The sequence below is a fragment of the Buteo buteo genome, chromosome 4, assembly GCF_964188355.1.
Source record: "Buteo buteo chromosome 4, bButBut1.hap1.1, whole genome shotgun sequence".
Classification (NCBI taxonomy): Eukaryota; Metazoa; Chordata; class Aves; order Accipitriformes; family Accipitridae; genus Buteo; species Buteo buteo.
The window spans coordinates 56,468,514-56,489,116 of record NC_134174.1 but is presented as its reverse complement, the minus strand read 5'-3'; the positions used below and the strand labels follow the sequence as shown (position 1 = coordinate 56,489,116).

At 38.4% G+C, this 20,603-nt stretch overlaps 1 protein-coding gene across 1 annotated transcript in view; it reads right to left on the bottom strand.

The window, feature by feature from the left end:
- Positions 1-20,362, bottom strand: part of CFAP58 (cilia and flagella associated protein 58) — a 59,647-nt gene extending 39,285 nt beyond the window's left edge. The window contains exons 1-9 of the mRNA XM_075026973.1: positions 20,260-20,362; positions 18,777-19,058; positions 13,565-13,713; positions 11,625-11,781; positions 9,352-9,546; positions 6,991-7,128; positions 4,639-4,798; positions 2,811-2,893; positions 1,448-1,639 (exon numbers count right to left, since the gene is read on the bottom strand). Coding sequence (XP_074883074.1) covers positions 1,448-1,639; positions 2,811-2,893; positions 4,639-4,798; positions 6,991-7,128; positions 9,352-9,546; positions 11,625-11,781; positions 13,565-13,713; positions 18,777-19,058; positions 20,260-20,268 — 1,365 coding nt within the window. The 5' untranslated portion in view covers positions 20,269-20,362. The remainder of the gene's footprint in view (positions 1-1,447; positions 1,640-2,810; positions 2,894-4,638; positions 4,799-6,990; positions 7,129-9,351; positions 9,547-11,624; positions 11,782-13,564; positions 13,714-18,776; positions 19,059-20,259) is intronic.
- Between the last annotated feature and the right edge of the window lie 241 nt (positions 20,363-20,603).

The following is a 20,603-nucleotide window of genomic DNA, read 5'->3' as shown; positions in this document are numbered from 1 at the left end:
AAATATTACCTAGTGGATATAATACTCCTGATCCTATATCCTCCTTCTACCCTGTATTTTGCCCTATCTTATCCTTCCAAACAATGTGTAATTTCATGTAGGGAACCTCTGCAGGGACAAGACTATTGTCTCACATACTCCTGTGCTCAGAAATGCTTCTGCTGCTCTTCACCTGCAAGCTGAGTCAGGAATTGCCCCTTTAGTGAACCACAGAAGCACGCAAGTCCTTCAGAAATTTCCAATCACAACACAGGCATCATTATACAAACGGCTCAAGTGTCATAACCCACTTACTGAGGCTCTGCCTTATTATAAGTGACAGAAAATTTGCACCCAAAGTGGCAGGGGAAAAAAAGAAAAAGTAAACAAGTAAACCTTTGTCATTTTCACCGTCAAAATATTGTTAGCAACCCTAATCAGAATTGAAAGCAAGAACCTTGTAGTTCTGAGTGTTACAAATTACTCCCTGGCTCTAGTTTAAAATGTTCTTAACTCATATCTATACTGTTAGAAATGCACTATGAGGGAAAGATGTAAAATATGACTTTGCAACAAAGACAATTCTCACGTTTATAGAATATTATTCCAAAGAAATGACAAAAGGTATTCCAGACAAGGGAGCATATACCATTCAAAGATTATTTAAAAGCCCCTGGTCACATGAAGTTGGAAAGGATAATTTTAAAGTGAAAAGACAAGAAATAACTTGTGAGTTGAAACAGCTTGAAAGCTAATCCCAGTAAATCAATGAGCTTCTTGGAGGGCCCTTCAATGGGATCTTCAGCAATTAATGGAACATGTTACAACTGTGTTCCTGAGTATACCATCAGGAATAAGGTTGTACATAATAATGGGCAGCAGGCAACAGAAATTTTATGCAGTGTTTCTCTGCAGCTGTTCCTGGAAAACTTCAGTTTTGCAAATTAACTTGAACATGTTCAGAGGTTTTCACATACTGGGAGTAATCCTTCAAAATGCTAAGTCTCTTACAAAGATGTTGAGCATTGTCAGTTCTCACTGGCCTCAATTTGAGGACACTAGTAGTATGGAAGATAAGGTCTTTTGCAGGTAAGACAGAACAACCAAAGACTAATTTCCAACTGCATACGAGTTTCAGTTGTGGGACTCGGGTACAGGAGTCAGAGGCCTTGTTTTGAACTCCAGCCCTAGTTTCATTTCCCAAATGATCGCTGCATAAGAGAAATACATGGCTGTACTCCAAGTCTCTCACAGAATACACACCCATTGAAGAGGTTCCCCCAGAGAGACCTGAAACAGTAGCAGGCAATACGCACTGACAACTGACAAAAAGAAACATTTGTAAACTGTGTGAAGACCACTGATCTAAGCTTCCTCCCACTGGCACATTAGGAAATTAATATTTTGCATCTTTACAGTTTTCAGAGTAAGACAGGAAGGAACCACTTGCACAAAAAGCTGTTCCTACCTTCTGTTTGAGCTCACTGGTTTCATTGATGAAACAATCTCTCTCCTTCTCCAATTGGTAAATAATCTTCCTTTGTTTCTGAGCTTCATTCTTATAATTTTGGATTTCTTCTTCCAAGTTCTTCTTTGACTGTTCATGGAGCTTCACCAAATTTATCTGCTTCTGAGTAGCACTGGTAGCCTTGACCAAGTTCTACAGGGAAGACAAAATAATGACTCTTGAGCTGAAAAGGCAACACTGCCACCACTATGACAAAAACATGCCATTGTCTAAGTGGATTATGGACTTCCCAATGTTACTACCCCTTATCTAATTTGTTCAGTTGAAATACTTGAGTCTCAAATCTGATTTTTTTTTAAAAAATCTCTAACAGAGCTGCAAAATAGTGCTTTTTCTGATTTGAAGTTAAAACACTAGTGTCTGCCTTACAAAAAAATTGCCAGGATTGTTAACAAGTGGATATAACTAATGACTGGAAAAACCTTACCAGCTTTAGGGCATTTAGATTCTGAAACATGCCAATAGCCAGTAAAATAAATAATAAAGCCAAACACCCTTCCTTCTCATGTCCTAAACAGCAAGTTCAAACTGGACATTAACCAAGCTTCGTTTAAAATTATGCATAAGGTTTAAACAGAAAACACCAAGATACCATCTTTAAAAAAAAAAATCAGCCTTCTGGTCCCACTTTGAAATTTCTTTCCCTATACAAAGCAGGTATTTGTTACCTGCCAGATCTGAGCCTCTCCTAGAGTCAAGACACAGGACAGTGAATCTATACCAAGTAAAGCACCTCAGAAATCATCTTTTAGCATTGAATTTACTAGATTACACTTCAGGAATGCCCATAAACATGAGATGCTATCCTGCAGTACAAGAACCTTGGGCTGATGGAAAATGATCAGTATGAGAAATGGACCTAAAAGCAAGGATTAACATTAACACAGCCTGCCAAGCTACTACATGGTGCATCAATATTTTGGTTTGTTCTTTTACTAGCAAAGACTTAGTTGCCTAGATTAATATGAAACTTCATATGCTACAGAGTGTAAAAGCACAGATGTAATGAATTCTTTGGATATCAAAAAACAGGTCTTCAATAAAAGTGAACACACATAGCATTTTTTAACTCCCTAGCGGTTTATATGTTAAAATTTAGAAATCCTTTGTGTGTTTATGGATACTAATGCTATTTCAATGCACAGAAAGGAAGCAGTGTGAGCATCTGCTTAAGGAAATCTGAATGCTTTATTTAATGTTATTTATTCTACAACATTTCTGTGCCGCTGTGAGTGTTTAAACTACAGACATTTAACTCTCAAGCTGTGAGATTTGTTTATCAGTATTCCCAGTGCAAGCTCACCTTGCTTAGCATGTCCCTTTCCCTCACAAGCTCATCTATAGCTTTCTTGTCAATCTCCGCCTGCTTTTTGGCCGCCTCCAACTCTAGAGAAAAAGAGGAAAGAGAATAAATCCTGGGTTCAAACTGTATGGCTGTTAAAAATGCAGAAACAACTTAGTGGACTTTTTAAAAAGCCTTAACATTATATGAACAGTTCAATTAGCTATGACCAGGTTTTGCAACCACAGGTATCAGCTAATGATGTTAATACTTATTTGGGTACTTAGAAGAGCTTAGAAAAACTCAGGTACAGTAATTAAGGGTATGAGGACTTATTATACTTGGGTGTTCAAACCAAGATACCACAAAGAAGTTGTATTTTTAGAAATCAAACTAATTGAAAACACTGAAAATCAGAGCCTTTTAAGAAGCTTCAGTGTGAGCATCCAAAAATTGAGGCACTTTCACAAACAGTGACTTTCAGAATTATTCTAATCCCTCTATGCGAAGTCCAGTTCTCCTTTGAAGCAGTGAGATTCTGCTGGCTTCAGTGGAGGTAAACTACTTGCTATGGGTCAAGATTAACACTGGACATATACTGTTAAAAAGATATTAAAAATTGGAGACATGTTTTCACTATACTTTAAGATTAATTAAAACCTGTTACACTAACACAGCAGCTCAGGAAATGCAGTACATTGGCTACTAATGACATGTCTTTTTGCAATATTTGACAGATCTTAGCACTGCATTCTCAGGCGTTCCAGTACAGATTTTAATTTCCTAAATTCCTTTCTCCTTTCTAGTACAGAGCACGACCTTAAGCATTACTAGCAAAACTCTTGTGGGAAAGCTCTTCCACCCTCACAGAGATGTATGAAAAACAGACACAACTTCCCATAAATACAGTTATATGGAATGATTCATATCTCATACATGCAGTCTCTTCAGGATGCAAGCTAGAAACAAGCAAGAGCAGGGAGAGGCATTTATGCCAGTATATATCAACTTGAACGAGATGAAGTTTTTTTCTGCCCCAAAAAATAAAGTCTCATCAACTCAAATATTTTGCCAGCTTCATAATATTATTTTAGAAAAAAATAAATAAATCATAAAACTGGGGGTTTTTCTGAAAATCACTTTGAAAATGTGTCTAATTTTATTTCAAAGCATATTTGATTTTGAAATTTACTTGCATTTTAAAGTTTAAAAAAAGAAAATGGTTTTAAATGCTCAACAATACCCCAGAAGGTTTTTTTTAAAGTTAAAATAATTTATTAGACCGAAGGCATTTTCTTCCAAAATTTCCATCTGTCAAAAATGTTGAAAGTTCCTTCTTAAAGTTTTCCAGATCTGCTAACAAGTCAAAGTCAATGCTTGGACAGCTCTAGTATCCACAATGACCAACTGAAGTTCTAAACATACCAAAACTAAGTTTATCAGCTAACTTGCACATATACATTTCCAGGCTATAACTATTCAGCAGAATCAAATCAGGAAAAAAGTGTCCCCTAACCATGTCTGATTTCAGCAAGCTCCAAGATTGATTCTCTCTCACAGGTCAGTGCAGGAGCAATGAAGGTGCATTGTAGACAGCTCTCTATGTGACATGGCACAAACTGGCACACCCCAAAGTTCAGTTATGTCTGTTGTATTTTCACCCCACATATGCTACATTATGAAAATTCTGTAAGCCTGCAAGGTTTTTAAAATGCTCCTGTAGATTCCAACTGTCATTTATACAGTCTCATACTAGACATTAAAGGAGAATGATCCTAACAGGAGGATGTACCCTGAATGAATAAATTACAAATCAGAAGACAGATCCACCCATCAGTTAGGCACTAACCTCTCTCCAGTCCAGATATTTGATTTTTTAGGGTGTTTCTCTCATGTCCTGCATCAACTTTTTGTTCCTCTGCAACACGCAGCTTATTCTGGAGAACATCTCTTACTTTGTTCAGCTTTGAAATTTCAAGGCGCATCTGAGCCACTTCATCATCTCTGGCCTACAGAACAGCAAGAAGGAAAGGGGAGAGAAAGTATTCACAGAAAGAAAATGCCTCTGTACTTGGTATATGTTTGTTCCATGAAATTCAGGAAGCAAATATCTAAATGCTGTGGGTCACCTGAGAGATGATAATTAGTTAACTGAACAATATTAAAAATAATTTAAACAAAGCCAGATAGGGAAAGGAAAATGATAATCAAATCTTATGCTTTAGGGCTGAAGACAATCAATAAAGAATCCTCAGCTGCAAACCTCACACATCACTACCCAATTAGTCCTGCAGATTAAACATGGGCAGCTCTAATTTCCTTTGAAGTATTAGGAACAGTGACTGTGATGAGAAAGATATCTGTACTGTGTCTGATTGCATGTCCCTAATAGCAGGTATCTATTATCCCCATCTCTTTTATAACCTATGGCTTTAAAGAAAAAGCAAAATGTAGAGTTCATCTCATTTGCTATACAATCAGAGGAGAAAATAATCAATCAAAACACTGCATAATTGGTTACTAGGAAACACAACCAATAATCACAACAGAAATTAGTCTCTTTCCTTTTAAGAAGTAAATATAACTTCCTCATATAATTCAGTGCCACAGTTAGGTTTTACGGCCATCACAGACTACAGTGTTCCACTTACAGCTCAGCTACAGATTCTGTGAGATGGTGAATCCTGCTATGTGAGTATCCTCTGGGAGGATGTGAAACTCCTCAATTCTTACTGACAATAACCTTCAGGAGATTTATGAGTACTTTCACAGTTTGGGTTGCCCAACGCCATAGTGGAGGCACTCAGAACACTGCAGGATGAAACTGCAAGCACAGGGCCCACAAAAAGGCCATCTCAAATCATGACTGGGTTGCTTAGAAACTTTAGCAATAGGCTTAATTACTAAGCGGGCAGTATCTTCTACTTTTTTGTTCCCAGAAGTCCGTGTGCATGACTCTACAAGTTCCATCAACTTTTCTTGAAGTTAGGATAAGATCATAGAATCAAAATCCTCCTTTTGACACTCTAGAGCCCCAAATGTAAGTCACATTTGAACACATTGTAAAGTTTTAAAAAATGATGGTGTTGCTAGAAGTAATGATAAAACCAGATAACCTGGAAAAGACAGTAATTTTTTTTTCAAATAGGTAAGAAAAAGATGCTCCAGTCTGCCTAACAAAATATACGAGAAAATGAGCTCCTACCATACAGCGCATTAAGGATCCAAATCAGAATTATCTGTGTTATATTAGTTGTGAACTGAGCTTTTAATCTGTGAGTGGTTAGTTTTAATCATTCTGACTAACAGTTCCCTTTATTTAAAAAAAAAAAAGCTCTCTATTGGCAAACAACATTTTTATTTAGGTGAATTGGTTATACTTGACTAAACTTTGAGAAGATAATGATTTTCTACCTGAATTTTCTAATGTTTAGTGTTTTATCCCCAATGATGATACAAATGCAAGATATGGTAGACAGAGTAATAACATCTAACACTTATACATTACCGTTTATCACAAATGCTCTCAAAGTACCCTAAAAAGCATATGCAGAAATCATTTACTCCTTCCCCAACTGAAACTCACCAGCTTCTGAGTGGTACAAAACAACTGTTAAACAATGTAAAGTCAGGCAAGAAAACCCTTTAGGTCAAAAAGTAAACACCATCTTGGTTACTTATAATTAACTTCCCCAACTGATGCTGTGAGGGGGAAATTTTAGTGTTGGAAGCAACTCCTTTCAGTGGAAGCTATCCAGGACACTATCGTTATAATTTATTAACATTTTTCAATGGGTTTTGGCAACATTCAGTTTATGTTAATCACTGTAAGAAAGTTGTTGCTCTTATCTGAAGACCTCACAATCGAAAAAAGACCTTATGCTTGTCAAAAGTACCATGCATCCTTCATCAACACAATGTGTTGAGCATTTTGCTTTATGTGTTTTATGAAACACAGCTCCTCCAGCAGGACAGGTGCTACACTGTCGGGTGACAGGGTTAGAGACTGCACCATGGTACTGCCACAGAAAGAATGACATCCAGTGACAGCCAGATCTATTCCTAAAAACGCCTCAGATTTCCTCCAAAACTGCCCATAGGGAACTATCAGTTCAAGAACTGAGGTCATACCTGTCCCAAGTGGTAAGACTGCCGTCAGAGTGATATGGCTAATAAGATGCATGCACCTTCTGGTACTTACTTTCAGTTCCGCTGTCTTCTGCTGGATGTCCTGCATCACCTCTTCAAACATCACACTGTGCTGCTCGCTCTCTTGCATGAGCTTATTATTTCTCATCTGACATTGCTCAAGTTCCTTACCAGCTCTTTCATTCAAGATCTGTTAGATTAAAGAACAATCCTATTAATTCTTTTTAATCTCATTACAATTTCTACATATACATGAAGACAGAGCCTTCCATCTCCCCAGGAGATAAAAGCTGCTACAGATTGTTGTCTGGTTAAAAACCACTCTTCATTGCTGATGAAATTACTAATGTGAAATATGATACATGTTCATATTGACTAGTGGAAATTATAATTTCTAATGAATAACACAGTGTCATTTTTTTTCTGGGAGCTTAGCAGGTCTCTCTTGCAGGTGGTAGATAAATATTTTACTTCTTGTTAGGCATTTGGCAAGCATCACATAACACAACTTGCTACTTATAATTACTGAAAATGAATATGAGATTCAAATTACTTCAATCAGCACAGGGCAGGGGAGCTCTGTTTCTTAGCAAGCAAATCCTACATTAATATGCTGATAACATTTCTCTGGGCACATGGTTTGCTGAGACCAGGACACAAACCATTTTCCTCTCTAATATGTCTTCAGTCAAAAGCCTGGAACAGCAGTTTCATGGTTTCTATGGAGAACATATACCTCAATACTGGAGCTGCCAGTCTTTTCTTCTGCTTGATGGGACTTCCCCTAACAGATATTACTCCATAAGTGAGGAAAGCACAACCATCATATTTTTCACTTCAAGCATTAATGTGTGATAAACTGATGAAGTCAGTATGTACTATGCCCTTAACAAACATTGAAGGAAGAGAAGCAGAATCTCCCTCTTCTGAATGCATGCAGAAGCAAAGACAACGTGAAAACAAGGAATACTGTTTCTTGTGTTGCAAATGTCAGGATAACACTGTGTTTCAGGTGATTCTTTATTGAGACTTGGACATGGGTGGGATGAAGTCTATAGTAGCTGAAAGCACTGTCATGCAAGCAAGGATATTTTATTAGAAATTTCAGTGGAATAAGAGCCGGCATAACAGCCAACTACAATTCAGTTGAGAAAAAATAACCCAATGACATTGCAATAGCTGAGACACCTTCTCTTGCAGATGTCTACCCTGACTCTTGCACAGTTAGACAGCTGGTGTTTTGGACAGATTTTTTGCAAAAGACAATGCAGGGTCTCCACAGACACCTTCAAGCCAACACAGGCAACAAAGCCAGTGCAGTAGTCTGGTTCATTAGCCTAGGCACAGCACTTTATGTGAACTATTGGTTTCCAGGGTAGTTTGGACAATTGAACGCCCCTAAAATCTGCACTTAGAAAGGTTGAAAGGTACTATAGAAAGGAGGACAAAGAATGGAACAGAACCAGGAATTGTAGATATCCTATTTAAAAACAATGTGATTGTCCTGGCAGATCATGGAGCTGCCCTCAAAAGCTGCATCAAATCAGTGATATTCAAAGAAATAATCAAGTCTTCTCTGTATCTCTTTATGTGAAGTATTTTACTAAGACTCTATGTTGACAAAAAATTGTCACAGACCTCTACCTTCACAAATTCAGGGACCTGAAGGGAAGAAAAAGCCATAAAAGTCATAAATCTACAAGATACACACAACTCTCAGAGAAGTTTCCCTTGAGGTAGGACTGTTTTACAGTGATGAGATCTCCCCTGCCATTTACTGAAATTGCTTCTCTGAGAGTTTCTCAAAGTCAGGGGAAATGGACTGAAAACCTGAAAATTCAAACACTCACAGAACACTATGTTAGGACATTTCCACATAAAGTTTTTAGAAACAGAATGGGGAAAATCAATCAAAAAGGTTTATGAAGACAGTTCTCTGCTCCCTCACAGAAACTCTTCCACGAGCTTGAGAGATAGAAAAAAATTATTGTGACAGAGAAGAAAGAAGGGTCGGAGGTAAAATGACTTTACCAATGCCACTACAGTCAATCAGTGGCAAAACTGGCAATATACGTCAGAAGTCCAACCCGGCAGTCTCCTGTTACTGTCATTAGATCATCCATGCTCTTCACGGACTTTGTCTCATTTGCTGTGATTTTTTCAAGATGATCTCTAACAATATCATTGTGATCCACTACTGATTTCTGTGAAGAAATCTATCTGAAATCTGCCAACAAGCTTTAAAGATTTACTTATTAGTAAAGTAATATTTATATAAAAATAAATATTTATTAACATTTATTGACTTAAAATAATCACCCTCCCTCTCCCTTCAGGAAAACCCATTTTCTTCTTATTTTGACATCTGACCCTAACCTTAGACCTGATGAATACAGTGGGCCATGTACCCTACCTTCTGCTCTTTTAGATGCTGTTCCATTTTCACTTGTTCCTCTTTGTTCCTCTGAATATGTTGCTGTAAATTCTTGATCTCAGCTTGCTTGTTACCCATTTCAGCTAGAAGATTTTTCAGCTCCTTCTCCATTTTTTCCTTCTTTCGAGCCTCTCGTGATGCCTCATTCTGATGCAGCTGGATTTCTTGCTGAAGCTATAATAATAAAGACAAAAGTTTTAAGTTCTGCTGCCTTTTATTCAGGAAAACAAGGCCTCTCACCTCTCCTTCCACTATACTTGATTTTAAAAACAACAGCTTCTATACTACTGTACCCACTGCTACATGCATTATGCCAGATCTTCTCAGAAGTAAATATGTTCTCTAACAGTTGAACAAAAAATCCTGCATGAGGGAACCTAGTTACTGATGACAAGAATTTGTTAAGCAACAGTCATTTCACCCACACAGAAAGGTCTGATACAGTTCAGACATAAAAGCATTGCTCTGGAGGTGCAGTGGCACAAATGTATTTTCAGTTGTAAGTTACCTGTAAAGTGGTACTTTCTGAATGCAGCATTAAAACAAATTAGGGCTTGATGTTGTATTGGAAGGATTTTTATTTTGATTTTTCTATCTCACCAGTAGAAACACTTATTACACTGATATTAAAGGAAAGAGAGAGATATCAGACCAATGTTCATTTTCACAACTGCTCTCAATCTTTCTGCTCTCAAAGTTCCTCTGTGGGAACTTTGAAAGAGGAGCTTTCTCTCATGTTTAATAGACTGTCTTGTAACTTCTGCTCCCTCCCTACCCCGAAATGTGATGGAGCAGAATCAGCAGAGAGGAGACACAGGGGGCTGATCCGCATGGAAATACTCAGTTCAGCCAGAGACTGGCAATTGAAAGATGTTCTTTGCTGAAAGATTCCTCTCCCTCTGAGCCCACAGATGAAAAGTTGCCAGAACTGACAGGGTCTTCAAGAGGATCTTCAAAAAGACATTGTCATTTAAGCAGTCTGAAGTGGAGAATAATTTCATACTGGGAGAATGGGAGGTGGTTACAAACGCTGTAACAATCCCATAAATTTAAGGGCTGATGAAGTGAGTATCAGAAGATTAAGGCTGGCAAGATTCACTAAGTTTTGACGGGAGTTTCAATCCTCTCTCTTTTCTCCCATGCCCACAATGCTGTCAGAAAAGCAAAGATTTATATTCTCTCATAATACATTCCCATCCATCTGCTTTAGAAACAGACATGCGTTCTGTGCATGAAACTTAGGCTGGTCATTATTTTCCTATTTGTGATTAATACAAAACTGTAAGCAAAATGCTGCTTCTATCTCTTCTCTGTTCTTTAAGTGTTCTTTTCTGCTTTTCCTTTCTCCTGTTGTCTTGCTCCAGCCCCTATCTATATTCTGCTTTAAATTCTCTTACGCCTCATTATTATGTTTTTATATTTTGATGTATCAGAGTTCTGTATTGCATCTTCCATTATTTTCTACTTTCTCTCCATTCAGTGAGTATCCTATTGATGTTCAGTCTTCTGTATCTCTAGCTGCTATACACATTTAAAGGAAGCTATACATATTGATCAGTAAAGAAGAGCTGTCTACTCAAGATGGTCACAAAAACAGTACCTAACTTAAAGAGGAGACAAAAAAGTAAAGCTGAGATGGAATATGACTGCTCTCTACAGACATTGGTGAGGTGAAAAATTATTTAAGCTCAAAAACAGCAGGCAGGAATCCATGTGAAGAAGAAAGTAGGAGGTCTCTAACCATTAGAAAAGTTAGGTTCTGGAAAAGCTTCCCATAAGTAGGGGAGAAAATAGCCTAATTCTCTTTTATGTCAGAATTTGGTACATTCTTAAAAATGATGGTATGGCATCATATGACAACCACAGCCAACAGCAAGGGACCTAGGACCTCCATTCCAGGTCTATGTTTTAAGTGGTTCTTTGGAGGCATAAGGATTTACAATGCAGAAAAAAACCTACACGTCCAGTATGAGAGATAACTATGACTCAGGCAAAGGAACCTTGGCCTCATTCAGGGTATTGGGAAGCTATGCAAGCAGCTGGTACATGACAATACACTTTGCAAAGGACATAGCCTAGAATTAGAGAAAAATATAAAAATCATTCACAACAGACTCCTTTCTGAGCACTCCTGAAAATGTTTGAGATGTGAAAGACCAGGTAGTAGCATACTAGTCAATGGAGATCATTTGCAAGAGTGGAGAATGGTTCAGGACAAAGCCTAAAATCACCACCTGGTGATCTGTACAGACCTGCAAAATGGTTTGATCTGCCTCATTTTTTGCCCTCTCTGTATCCTGCTGCTGCTCTGTGGCTTGAGTTAGACTTTGACGTAACTTCACGACCTCTGACAACAGTTGGTCTCGCTCCTTTGTTATGTCTTCTTTAAGTTTTAGCAAATCCTGGATACTGAAAGCAAGGAAATAATAGTCAAGCAGTGTCACAGGCCATTTCTGTACTTCCTCCTACGCCAGAGCAAGATCTTTTGTGAGAAACAGGAGTTTGAAAGTAATTTGTTTCAATTTAAACTCCTCTTGGAATAAGGCTCTGCTGGTCAATTGAATTATATGCTCTACCCACTGTGATTCTAGTCACTGTCAACATAGGCAGCTTTAAAAGCTAACCTAGTCCAATAAATCACTCTTTCTTGTTTTATCACACCCTCATGGGTCTGAAGAAACCTTCAGTTTCCCAAAAGGTAACAGGGAACAAAATTCCTTCCTCTCCACCCATTCCAAAATTACTCAGGGACCAAAAATGTTACAGTGTTGTAACCAGTCTCTCTGCAGCTTACCTGACTAGGCATCTAGCTAGGTTATGCCTTACAGTCACCTAATATAAGAATAAAACAGACTCCCTGTTTGGACACATTTACAATCTGAAAGAAAAGTCCAAGCAGTGTGGGTTCAAGCTCAACCTTAAAAACCAGCCTTACAGTTTTAAAAGACTATAAGGACTTGTCTAGTCCCATGGCCTTGTCACTGGACGGAGTATTTAAGCATGGAACTGGAGGGCAATACAGAAGGAACTTTAAGGAGAAATTTTAAGTAAGCAGGTCTCAGCAGCCTGGGCAGCAGCTGGAAACAGCAGGAGTGAGGTCTTGGCAAGGTAACAGCTCCTGGCTCTTGCAGGAAAATGCAAAAAGCAGCCACAGAGAGCTGCCTTTAGGGAGAGTTATACTAGGGAAGGCTTAATGACCAAGCTTTTAGATCCAAGAAAACCTGTTACACAAGTCCAGACCATTTCAGGGACAGAAGGTGAAGGAGTGGATTTCTCATGCATCCAGGTGGTTTATGTGCTGGCACATTCCTTGAAGGGGAAATATTTGAGCACACTAAAGGCCTTGCTCACAGACACAAGTCTTGTTTATGCAGCCTGGATACACAGTGCATGGGGAGATGAGCATATCCTGAATGCATAAGATAAATAAATACCTTACACTGTGTGAAATTTTCAAGCCAGAACCAGCTGGGTAAACCATCAGCAGTCTGATAGAAAGTGCACAGGTCATAGGGACAATATACTTAATCTTATCTTTGAGTTTACACTTAATCCTACAGCATAAGCACTGTCTGAGGACCTGATACTACAAACAATAGCTTTTGGAGGGCTTTTGAGCAGCTTTTGAGGATCATTATTATTTGCACAGTGTAGCAGCTAGAGGGTCCACCTGAGACTAGGTCCCTCTATGCATAAGTATTCAGCAAAAAAAAAACATAGTCTTGAAAATGCATAAATATAGAACGCAAACAAGAATACAGACAGTGATAATGCCTTATAACAAAGCTGGGAACAGAAGTGAAATCACGTCTCCTGCTTCCTTGACTTATTCACTTGACCTTGCTGCCATCACATGTAAAAATATTGACAGGATCCTATTCTCAAAGACAGAGTATGTTGAAATGCTAGTCAGATAAAACAATACGACAGATACTGAGGAAGTGCGTAATACCGATTTTTATTTGATCTCTCAGCTTAAGCCAATGCTGAATGAACTCACTCAGAGCCTGATTCTGTACTTGCTCACTGCATAAACACATAGACTAATAAATGTGCACTCATGAGAAAAGCAAAAGGCAGAAAAGACCTCTCCTTCTGTTTTCCAGTGTCTTTGTACTGTCTAAACAGCTAAACAAGGTGTAGAATGATAAAAAATCAGATCAGGCTTTTCCCCTCCCTGGGGAAACCTTACTTGTACTCCTGTCCCAGGGATGGTCCAGATCCTTGCTCCAGTAAATTAGTTAGGCGTGCAGTTTCCTCTTGCAGTGAATTTATTGTTTCCTTCGCCTTCTGTTCCTTTTCATAGGCTGTATCCACCATTTTCCAGGCCTTTTCAATCTCCTAGGAACAAAATGGAAAACAATTACATAAATTAAATTGGGTTTAAAATGAACGACAAATTAAAAATTAATTGCCTTGCATTTTGGTTAATTAAGAAAATAGAATTTCATGCCTTTTCATGCTTAGATTCACAACAGTTTTCCTCAGCAGTTGTCTTTTCTTTTGGACAAGGGTATAGCAAACATTTTGAGCCATTCAGGCTATGTCAATTTATACAAAAGCTCTAAGAAACATCAATCCTAACATTATCAAATCTCACTCTATGAGGTTTTGGTCATCTGAGTCCCACTAATATCTAAAAATTTACTGAAAATTCAGTGCCCACAAAGGTACCATCTACTTAAATAGCTCACTTATGTCTGTAAAAATCTTATTAGCTGTTATGACAATGAACATCCAATTTGATTTGGATGAGAAAAAGATGTTACTCTGTGCTTATCTCCCTCTTTGTTCATTTTAATCTGTGAGCACCTAGTGTATTTTGATTTTAACTACATATTTAGACAAGCCACAATTCTCATGCCAAATTTCAGCACATGGAATTACTTGAATGACAGACTCGTGTGCCTCTCAAGCCCAGGGTTTGATATCCACAAACAGGATAGGGGAGGAGGGTTCACTTGATTTTTTAACTTCCTCTGCATCTCTCTTCCTCGAATCAGATCCTTAAGAATAATACAGCAGACTTATTCCTTGCCAGGTTGAAACCAAGCTCCTACCAGTTCTGGAATCCTGTGCTATAAAAATGCATAAATTCAGAAAGCGACTGGACTGGAAGAAAAGTTCCCAAAGACTCAGTAAATAATGAAGACACTACTTCTGCCACTAGAAGTCCCTGAGCTGCAAATCACAGCATGATGTCCTCTCTCTCATGCTCTTTTCTCAGCTGGCTCATGGCAGAGTTCTGGGCTTGATGGACTCATACAGATTTAGAATCCAAGTGTGGCTGTGCAGCTCTACATTAGCTCTAGGGTCTCCCTAAGCAGAGCCAGACAGAAGTATCATTACATCAGGCGGTAAGGTCCCTTTCAACTCCTACTTGCATCATATGAAAATGAGGCAGGGAAAAAAAAAATTAAAAACACCTTCACAATGAAGAATATAAAATAATTTCATTTATATCAAATTGTTTACAGCAGGTCTTTGCTGAAATTAATATCCCTGGTTCTAAAAAAACCCATTTAACTTTAAACTCAAAATGATGACACCTATATTATGGTATATTGTTAATATATTTATTGAACTCTTTTAAACCAAATAAATGTAGTACTTAGCTGTTTACTGCCTAAATTAAAAATTCAAGATATTGAACTAGCAGAAGTAGCAAGCTACCAGAAAATGCTGAAAAGATAACACAAAATATAACATCTGTAGCCTCTTCAAACTGGAGAGGGAATACATTTTCATTTTATTTATTCAACTAGTTCAGCATATCCAAATTTGAGAAACCATCTGGAACTTAAAGATCAGGAATGTTTGCTCTTTTTTTTTTTTTTCCCAACCTATTAATAAAGAGTTAAACGGTAGGCTTTACTTGTTCAGAAATTCTAAAGGAGATTATAGTCAATTAAATTCACTACCTACAAACAGTATTTTCATTACTTAATAAATTACTTAGTTCAAAATTTAGTTTGAAAAATGTGCTTTTCACTTACATATCAAGCATATTTAGACAGTTTTAAATATTAAAGTCAATTTTCACATTTTATACATTCTGAGTACTAATTTCCATTCAAATGCAGCAATGATCACACATAAAGTATTAAGTATCATCTAGTAAATAATAAATTTTTCATTCATTATTATCTTACATAAAAATGTTCAATTATGAAATTTAAGTAAATGCACAGTAGGCTGAAATAATGGCATGAAGACATAGTGTATCATCTTGACTGGCAGAAAAGCATAAAATATAGCTGTAAATAAACATGTTTCAGATTTGCCAACCAAGAAGAGGTAACCAACCTTTCTCTAAAAAAATGCAACTGGAAAATAAGAGTAAAGCTGATTACTTAAATCAAAGCTTCCTGCTGGCTGATTAGACTGTGATTAAAATTGGTGAATTAAATCTTTATGATTGGAGTTTTCCAGATAGAACTGGTGAATAAAATCAATATGCTCTCTGAGAGGTCTTACTGGCTTCAGTGAGTATTTTGTTCTTTTGAGTATTCACAAAATGATCCCCTGTAGTCAATAAGGCCATTCAGATAAGCAGTGATTTCAGGTCACCCTAAGCTGTGGTTTTTTAACTTTATCCTGCTTTTGATGTGTAAAAACAATTGTATTGAATCTGTATGGATAAAACCAACTTTTATCAATAAAGGGAGCAGGGGCAGATGATGGCCCCATTAATAAGCAAAATCTAAATAAGAATTTGCTACAAACTTCAGCATCAGCAAAACTGGGCTTCATTGTAGTCGTTTCTTGGTTGTGTCTTTTACTTTGAATAGTGGATCAACAGATTGCTTCCTTTAACTTCAAAAGTAAAGAGGAGGAAATGTTTGATGGTGGAAGCCTTCATTGAAAAAATATTCACATTATTACTCAGTGGAGAGGGGAACTGAAAGAATGCAGTGCTCAGTATCACTGGGTAATTGCAGTACATGGTTAGGTAGGTAGCATGCATTACAGTCTGTTGTATAATTAAAGATAGAAGTACACTGGATGTTTGCAGTTAGAATAATTCAAAAATTTTTTTGAGAAGTACTGGAACTCTGGAAATTGTGAAGCAGAATTCATAAAGTGTGACTGCCTTACTTTATTTTCATTAAATACCCCAAAAGATCACGTCAGTTTCACTGCTTGGAAACTGAGAATTACTGAAATGCTTTCTTAGTGTATTGGATTGATACCCCCAGAAATTGAAAACTCAGTAATTCCAAGCAGGGCAGTACAAGCTCCTATAAATTCCCCTTCTAGCATTCTTCCAGTGCAGCCTTGTGGATCAGTATCCCTGTCAATGAAAAAGAGAATTGTGTTGCCTTCATGATCAGCTTGGCCCTTTGCTCCTTTGATATAACTGTAAACAGCAGACTATTACATCCGATTTATTAAAACTACAACACAGAGCACTGAACAACCATCAGACATTTAACAGCTATTGATTATTACTGACCTGGGTCCTACCAGCCACTCATCTGTGTAGTTAACCCCTGCCCCTAAACAAATCCTACTGATCACAACCAGGCTTCACATGGAGAAAAATTTTGCTCTTGCAACTTTTATTTGTATATGAAACAATGACCTAGAAGAGGAAGGCTGTACACCTGTTACCCTGATGACCCATCAAGTCACTAAGATTTAGGGCCTTAATTTGAAGCAACTATACCATTTTTCAGGAAGAGTCCCACTAGGATTCTCTTATCTTTTATAAATAATGAAAGAGTGGAGCAGATTGTTTAATTTAGTGCTGAAGAATACATTCTTTGCTATTTTAGCACTTGAACTTTCCTCAACACTTGCTTTGGGCACTTCCGAAACACAGTTTTTGAATGTTAGTAAAATTGTAGTGAAATGCTACAACCATAATTGAACTTCCCTTCAGAAAGGAGAGTAATATGAAATATGAAGGGTATACCAAACAAAACCCCAAAACATGACATGAACATTTTAAACAATATTCAAATCATTCCTGAACATTTAAAGGAAAGACTAATTCTCATAACCAAACTGAAAAAGTATCAGTGCTGTTTACTTGGCCCACAGCACACCACTAGAAATTAAATGTCACATGTTGTGCATTGCACATCATTTCTAATAGGATCATATTGTCAAGCAGCTTTTTCACCACAAAATCTCTTAGCTGTTTCAATAGTAGGTGGTATTGTTAAGCCATACCTTGCCTGAGCTTCAAATTAGCTGCTGAAATTGGAAAGGGTCTTATTTTTCCTACTCTTCTGCTCCTCAGTTTTATGAGATTACTAATACAATGTCTTCTCAGCTTGGGAACATCTTTAAGGATTGTCTCTACTACTGTACACACTCAGAGTATTGCCATGTAATAGCAGAAAGAAAATTATAAGAATCATCACAGTTCCTGACACCCACTTACCAGGTTTTGATTAGCAGCAGTGAAAATCAACAAGATTTTATACACAGTTTTCCTCCTCCTTGAGGATACTTTGAGCAGTACCATGGACTTGCAAGCTGCGGCCATAGGATGACAGCATTGCTATTTATATTTATTCTGAGTGTATTTTCTTCATAATTCTAAGGACAAGAAACTTCATTTCAAAGAACTTCTATTTCTGTAGTGTTCATAGATCGCTCTGGACTGTTACACTGAATTTACTTTATTGGAACAAAACACTTTATTGTAAGGCATGGAGGTTTCTCAACTAAATGCTAAATTAAAGCCTGACTAGGTACCGCAGCCTAAGTTTTTAAACCATCAGAAGGAAAAAAGTTCAAAATATAGTCTTCTGATCCTTCGGCAGCTTTAGGTTTCTGGTAGTCAAACCTCACTGCAAAGCTAAAAACTTCAATTTGGGGGGGGCAAGTCAAGCATTTTGATTCGACAGAGTGCAAATCAATAATAACAAAGAACACATCAGAGTAAATTGGCAAAATCACACTGAAATGCTATATAGGATTCCTTTTCAAAAACGCCATGAAACATTTATTTATATGAGTTGATGACACTTCCCTGGTCTACAATCCATATTTCAGCAAGTAAGCAGATTTTTTTTATGTTCTGGCAATATTTAACATCCAAGCAGCCCTTCAAAAATATTAATGAATCAAAAACTGTATATTAAGTTGAAAATGTGCTATTTTACAGAAGGAAATATTAAACTAAAACTATTAGTGAGTACTTGAAAGCTGATGGAGTTGGTTTAGTGCAAATAAACACAGAACTTGACTGGGACCAATAAAAATACCAGGCTGGGGAAACAAAGCAATCAGTAGCAAAGCAGAGGTCAAAGAACTGGAGATGCCAGCTCTATACTTAGTCCTCTGGCTAGTTCTCTACATAAAATAAAGTGTTCTTGTAGATGCTTTTCTTATTACCATGTTTTTCATTAGCAATTTCAGATCATATTTAATGCAATTCCAAACTTTACCGTCTTCATTGATGCTATAGTTCCCCGATCATCTTTAGAGAGCTTTGTGAGAGCAGCTACTTTAGATGAATTCACCACAAGCTCAGCATTCAGCTCCCTGCATTTCTCCATGAGGCGCTTTTCATTTTCATGAGATTTCTTCATAACAGCATGGAGCTTCTCATATTCTATTCGGAATTTTTCCAGAGTTTTATCTCCCTTAAGTAGATTGATGACTTCTTGGAAGTCTTTTTCCAATGCTTCAAATGCACTTTCTTCTAGATATGGTTTGCCAGACTTTTCCTGAATGAAATTAGATAGATAATCAACAAACAGGAGGAATTCAACATCTCACTTACGACCCCAGAATATAAAAAAGCAATATACTGAGTGTGTAACAGCTAAGAAATCATGACAAAATTTTCTGAAATAACAGTTCTCTTGCTAGCATATGATATGGACATTGCAGGCTATTTTTCAAACAGGTCTCCCCTGATTTTACTGAAATAATTTGAGCTGTAACAGTCAGAGTTTCTGTAACTGAGTACTACTGAGCCAGAACTACTTTAAAGATAGGTCTATAAAATACCATCATTGCAATAGTGTTTAAATAATACATCAACTATTCAGGAAGCCCAGTATTTTAGCCTCAATTCTTCCCAGTTCTCTACACTCTAAAGTCTGATTAGTACTCACGATTTGAACATAAACAGTTTAAAGGTGAGAATTTTCAAAATTCTAAAAAAAAAAAAATAAATTCTGAGAGCAAAATGACACGTTTCATTGGTTTTGGAGAGGGGAGGATCTAAATTCATGCAACGTGGAAAACCTGACATTAAAAGGGTAAAAACAGACCCTTATGACTTGAAAGAAAGGTCAGGCTGCGCGATGCACCGAGGCAGAGGCACCGGCTCCAAACCTCCCCTCCTTGCCAAGGCTCTGATTTGAGGGGGGGGGGGGGGGGAATCTGTGTCAGAAACTTCAATGGGAGAACAGCAAAGGCAACTTGAATATTAAAACTCACGCTTCTGTTGGCATGGAAAGGTGGTCTGCGTGGCATGGCCCAAGTTTGGCGCGTAGCCCCTTCAAACCCGCTCTGGCGCCCACAGCTACGAATTTGGGTTTCGTCTTGTTTCATCCTCCTCTCCAGCATCAAACCCTCAGTTTTGATCTCATTGACGTTTGTGATCATAAGTGGAGTTAAAAGAAGAGCAGTAATGGCATACCTACGGGGGGGGGGGGGGGGGGGGGATCACACCCATGATCTTAAAAGTAACAGGTGTTCCTAAATTTTAAGTGTTCTTACTGCCTACGTACAAGCAGCCCAATTGCTCCTGCTTTCAACACAGGATCTAACTGAGCTCTGCTCGCAGGAGTAACTCGACACACAAAGACGGTGTATAGATACAGACGACACACCCATGATGTGGCTGGGCTTATTCTGAGGCACGGCATTCGTCCTGTCCGAAAAAACAGGCGGGGAATGGAGGCGGGGGGGGCTTACCTCAGCCATGCTGCCGGCGGGCTGGGGGCGGTAGGGGTCGGGGTCGGGGCGGGGGCCGTGGCCGTGGCGGCCGGAGGCCGCGGCGATGCAGAGGCCGCCGCGCCGTATCGTAGCAACGGCGGCGGGCGGCGGGCGGGGCCGGGCCGGGCCGGGCCGTTGGGGCTGCGGTGGCGGCCGGGTTTGGCTCCGTGTGGCCCGCACCGCTGTGTGGGCCCGCGGCCCAGAGGCTACTCGAAGAGGCCCGTCGCGGCCCTGTACAAGGCCCTGGTCAGCCAGCCCCACCCACCCCCCGTTCCCTTCGGCCTCGGGGTTTTCTTCCGCAGCTGTCCATCTTGCTGTTGAAA